The following is a 5510-nucleotide window of genomic DNA, read 5'->3' on the forward strand; positions in this document are numbered from 1 at the left end:
ACTTCTAAATGGCCACCATGGTCACCACCCATCTTGAGGAGTTTGCCCCCTCACATATACTAATGTGCCACAAACAGGACTTTAATATCACCAACCATCCCCATGTTATTACGGTGTATCCATATAAATGCCCCACCCTGTATATTCGTGCTCATGGCACATTAATCCAGAGTCAAAGTGTTTTTTCAAAGAGGAAAATCTTAACTCTCTCCGAGCTATTTCCACATAGGGTTAGGGCCCTACCTGCTTCAACTTTCTTGTCTGGCAAGAACAAGACGTTTGTTCTGTAGAAACTTTTGCTGTTTCCACAAAAAAAATTTAAACCTACAAAGAGTAAATTGGCCCAAATGGAGGGTGAATGTAAAAGTTGTATTAGAGAACTTAATTGTTTTTGTTAGTTCAGTCATGAAGCAGATTTATTCAGGTAATTTAATTAAAACACAATTTACTTAGAAAAAGAACATTAAAACAAAACTTTTCATTGCAAGTTTACAAGGACCCCCTACCACCACTGGATCCATCATCAGGAATAAAGACAGAAATCTGTGAAAAACTCAACAATACTATGTTATGCTGTTTTCATATATTAGGTATGAAACCCTCAAAATACATTTAATTAAATTCAATTTTATTTAAACAGTGCCAAATCACAACAGTTGCCTCAAGGTGCTTTATACTGCATGTATTCCTACAATAATACATGCAGATCAATGACCCCCTATGAGCAAGCACTTTGGTGACAGTGGGAAGGAAAAACTCCCTTTTAACAGGAAGAGAAAGAAAACAGGATATAAGACATGCTGTGGAAGAGAGACAGAGATTAATAACGGGTATGATTTAGTGCAGAGAGGTCTATTAACACATAGTGACTGAGAAAGGTGATTGAAGAAGAAACACTCAGTGCATCACGAGAATCCCCCAGCAGCCTACACCTATTTCAGCATAACTGAGGGAGGATTCAGGGTCACCTGGTCCAGCCCTAACTATATGCTTTAGAACAAAAGGAAGGTTTTAAGCCTAAAAGTAGAAATAGCGTCTGTCTCCTGAATCCAAACTGGAAGCCGGTTCCACAGAAGAGGGGCCTGAAAACTGAAGGCTCTGTCTTGCTGCAGAATTTTGGATTAATGAAGGCTTTTCAGGGAGGTTTTAGAACTTCCTAATAATAATGAATTAACGTAGTCCAGCCTAGAAGTAATAAATGCATGAACTAGTTTTTTAGCATCACTCTGAAAATTAGAGGTCCAGGTATTTATGTCTTTTTAAGACATTCCTGCAGTTTAACTAACTAATTGGTGTGTGTTACCTGGCTTCATGGATAGATAGAGCTGGGTGTCATCAGCATAGCAGTAAAAATGTATAAGGGAAGCATGTTTAATGTAAACAGAATTGGTCCTAGCACTGAACCCTGTGGAACTCCATAATTAAGCATGTGAAGAGGACTCTCCATTTCCGTGAAGAAATTGGAGTCTATTAGATAGCTATGTTACAAACCACTGCAGCGCAGTACCTGTAATACCTACAGCATGTTCTAATCACTCTAATAGGATATGCAATTATAAGAATAAGGTAATAAACTGAACAAAGAATGATGAGAGTTCTTCACTCCTCTAGACAATCCAATTTTATTCAGTTTTACTTATAAAGCACAAAATCACAATGACAGTTCTCTCAAGACGCTTTAAATTGTAAAGGACCTAAAATAGCAGAAAATACTGTCTTGAATATGAATCATCTCCAATCAGTTGTTGCAGTGACTTGACAGTGTAAGCACTACCACCAACACACTGCTATGACTCACAGGTGCTACTAGAATGCAGCTTCTCATCTTTGTGAGTTCTTCTATGACAGTTCAAAAGTGATTTTCGAGTGAATCTTTTCCCACAGGTGCTACAAGAATACGGCTTCTCGCCTGTGTGAGTTCTTACATGAGATTCCAATGCTGCTTTCTGACTACATCTTTTTCCACAGATCCCACATGAATATGGTTTCTCACCTGTGTGCATTCTCCTGTGTTTTTTAATTGCTGATAAATCAGAAAATCTTTTTCCACACGTGCTACAAGGATATGGTTTCTCACCTGTGTGACTTCTTTCATGACAGTCCAAAATTGATTTCTGAATAAATTTTTTTCCACAGGTGCTACAGGAATATGGCTTCTCACCAGTGTGAATTCTCTTGTGTCTTTTTAATGCTGATGAGTGAGAAAATCTTTTTCCACAGGTGTTACAAGTGTACGGTTTCTCGCCTGTGTGAACTCTCAGATGTATAGTCAGCACAAATTTATGCCGAAAGGTTTTTCCACAGATGTCACATTCTAGAGACTTTTTCCTTGAGACAGGTTTACTTTGACTCTCTGACACAGCAGTGTTGTCTTGTCTCTGTCTATGACCTCTCTTTCTGTGATGTCTCTTCTTCAGCTCTGTATTTCTAGTAGATCCTGACTCCACGTGCCCATTTTCTTCATGATCTCGGCTCTCTCCTTCAGGAGAGCTGTGAGAAAGAAGCTGCTCACTGTGGTCACTTTCCTCATAAGATCGAGTCACCATGAAAGTATCAGCCTCCTGCTTCAGTCCAAGCTGCTCTCCCTCCTGACTGCTGCACAGTTCCTCCTGTTCCTCTTTAATCTGTGGAGGCTCTGGGTCCTCCTGGTCCAGACTGGAGTTCCTCTCCTGGTTACAGACCTGCTGGTCTGTGAGAACACCGTCCTTTTCAGAGAGATCCTGCTGTTGGAGGTCTGAAAGCACAAATGAACAAAATGATAAAAATACATTTACTGACAGGGCTCTAGACTAACTTTTTGCCATCGTTACACCGGCACAAAAGTTAGGTGGACTAAAATGTTTCAACCGCATCACTTAACACCGCAGTTTTACATGTGCACTTTTTTGGGGGGGGAGTTGCAGTCCATACAGACAATATTAATTTCTAAATTATTAACTAACAATCTTATGCTTAAAGTGCTTTGGCAATATTGTAGAAAATGTTAAACTTAATCATCATCTTGGCCTCCTCTGACGACCTGTTTGTTGCTGTCTGCTGCTGAAAGGCAATGGGGAGAGGGGACACTTGGGCAGTGCATTTATTGCAGCATATAATGTGTTTTCTGGATACACTGTGCTTTTTCAGCGTTCAAAGACAGATGGCACCATGTCAGAGCTGGCTATGAACTTCAGATGGATCAGGCCTTAACTTAACAAAAAAGTTATCAATAGTTCTTTTCATCTTTTCTTATTACCCACAGCTACATCCACTTCTGTTAGGCCAAGGCTGCTCACTAGGGCTGCGTATCATCACTGATTTCTATAATCCATTCGATTCAGGTTCTCAAAGTTCTGATTTGATTCAATTTAGCCTCAGCCAGTCAGAAATATTATAATTCTGATCATTTATCAGTACGGATACATGTGAGACTTCATCAGAATTGTGAACATCACAGCAGATGCCTTTGTGTCAAAGTAACTGAGAATAAAACACAGAAAAACATGAAGGAGATTTTTCTGGCCTGGCTTTTTATAGCAGATAACCTTAAAAATATTCTGTAATTTTGCATAATTTTAAAAAGTTTTTCTTCAGTATTAAACAGCAGAAATTAGGCTTTCTTTTCCGAGGTCATTTAAGTAAATAAAAAAAAAAGAAAAAGACAGCGGCCGACAGCGCTGTAATCAACGGTAGACTGGTGGGTAATAAGCGAATGAATAGTGCAGAAAACAGATTTGAGACGGGAAACTGTTCTTGAAGTACAGAGAGAGAGAGAGAGAGAGAGAGAGAGAGAGCTAGCTGTGCATGAAGTGTGATTTTTATCGTGGTGGAAGCAAAACAGCAAAACTCAAAGGGAATTCATGACGACATTGACCAAATGTGAAGCGCAGTTTGCTGCTTCTTTTGCTGCTGGCTCTGTGAATTTTAGTTGGAGAGAGACAAAACCTGAAGCTCAGAATCAGCGCAAAAAGACGTGAACACAGAGCTCCGACAGCGTGTCCGTCTACGGGCCGTCGGGTGAGAAAGCCGAGAAAGACAAAGTTGATTCTGATGCGTCGGGTCTGTGTTTACGTCTTTGTGTGGAATCCGTGTACCTGCTCTCATTTGCTGTTTGGTTGTTGTTGAAATGGTTTTGTGAGCTTTAATTTGAGAATCTGGCGTTTCTGGCAAAACACAGTTATATTTAAAAGTCGATTTAGGATTTAATGAATTGATATCGCTTTATTCAAGCTACTCACCTCCATCTTCCAACTGCACTTTCAATTGGACCACGGCCAATCAGAGAGGTCCCGCCCATGACTATCTCTGATTGGTTTAGTCCACGACACGGGCATAATGTGTGTCTGTTGTTGACCACATGGAGAGTTACAGAGGTTTTATTTTTTGTTACCCGAACAGTTGGTCGCACTCTGCTCAATGTTATTTTTAGTAACACTATTATTTTTACAATGTTATTACAATGTTACTGGTGGTGGTCAGAGGGCCCGGTGGCGCCAGTGTCTGGGAGCCTCGCCTCTGTCAGTGCGCCCCAGGGCAGCTGTGGCTACAATGTAGCCTGCCATCACCAGTGTGTGAATGTGTGTGTGAATGGGTGGATGACTGAATGTAGTGTAAAGCGCTTTCGGGTCCTTAGGGACTGAGTAAAGCGCTATACAAATGCAGGCCATTTATCTTTCTTTTTTTTTACAATGTTATTTTTACTCATCACCTACATGGGTGACCTTCATTTTTATTAGGACATCAGAGTCTTACATACCTATTTTGTGTAACTTTATCACAGGTTTCCAGATGGTCTCCATCTCTCTCAGCTGCTCTTCCCCAGTCCAGACGATAATGCCTTCAGCCTCCTGCTTCAGTCCAAGCTGCTCTCCCTCCTGACTGCTGCAGAGCTCCTCCTGTTCCTCTTTAATCTGTGGAGGCTCTGGGTCCTCCTGGACCAGACTGGAGTTCCTCTCCTGGTTACAGACCTGCTGCTCATCCAGACCCTCCTCTTCCTCACAGTCATGATTTTGTGGGAGGTCTTGAGGAACAAAGAAAAAAAACAGAACAAGGTAACTAATGTGATGATACAAGAACACACGCAACACTATTTTACAAAAGCATGAATCAAAGCCTGAATAAATCGTGATCAATTGGAGAGACAGTGAGCTCAGATTGTAGCCTGACCAGCGCCACAGTGTGGTATTGATCATGTTAAATTAAGTATATGAATGCAGGATGTTTTCATCAGCTGAGGCGGGTCATAGAGGCACTCTCAGGCAATGAGGTGGAATTCACAGGTGATGATGCAAAAAACGCATGAATGTTTTCCAGTTTTGAAATAGTTTAAAGTGTAAGAGTTCAAATGTGCAACTGTCATTAAAAATAAAGGCACCACTGAGCAGTGAGATATATTCATTTGTAAATGTATAAAATTAATAGTTTTCTGTTAACATTCTTTTAGCATCTTGTCATTTTTGCAGAAACAATGTTGCACTTTGGCGTTATATTTTTCATGTTCACTGTAGAGCTTCATCACCAGGTCATGTGAT

General features: G+C 40.5%; 1 protein-coding gene across 1 annotated transcript; it reads right to left on the reverse strand.

The window, feature by feature from the left end:
- Positions 1-1608: 1608 nt before the first annotated feature.
- On the reverse strand, positions 1609-4999 carry LOC102198426 (zinc finger protein 180-like; the record flags this gene model as incomplete). Its single annotated transcript, XM_005755042.1, has 2 exons — positions 1609-2734; positions 4736-4999. Coding segments are annotated over 2 exons (1211 nt in total), but the record flags the coding sequence as incomplete, so codon positions are not given.
- Positions 5000-5510: the final 511 nt, after the last annotated feature.

Source organism: Pundamilia nyererei, unplaced genomic scaffold, assembly GCF_000239375.1.
Source record: "Pundamilia nyererei isolate P.nyererei 1_Seehausen unplaced genomic scaffold, PunNye1.0 scaffold00864, whole genome shotgun sequence".
Taxonomy (NCBI): domain Eukaryota; kingdom Metazoa; phylum Chordata; class Actinopteri; order Cichliformes; family Cichlidae; genus Pundamilia; species Pundamilia nyererei.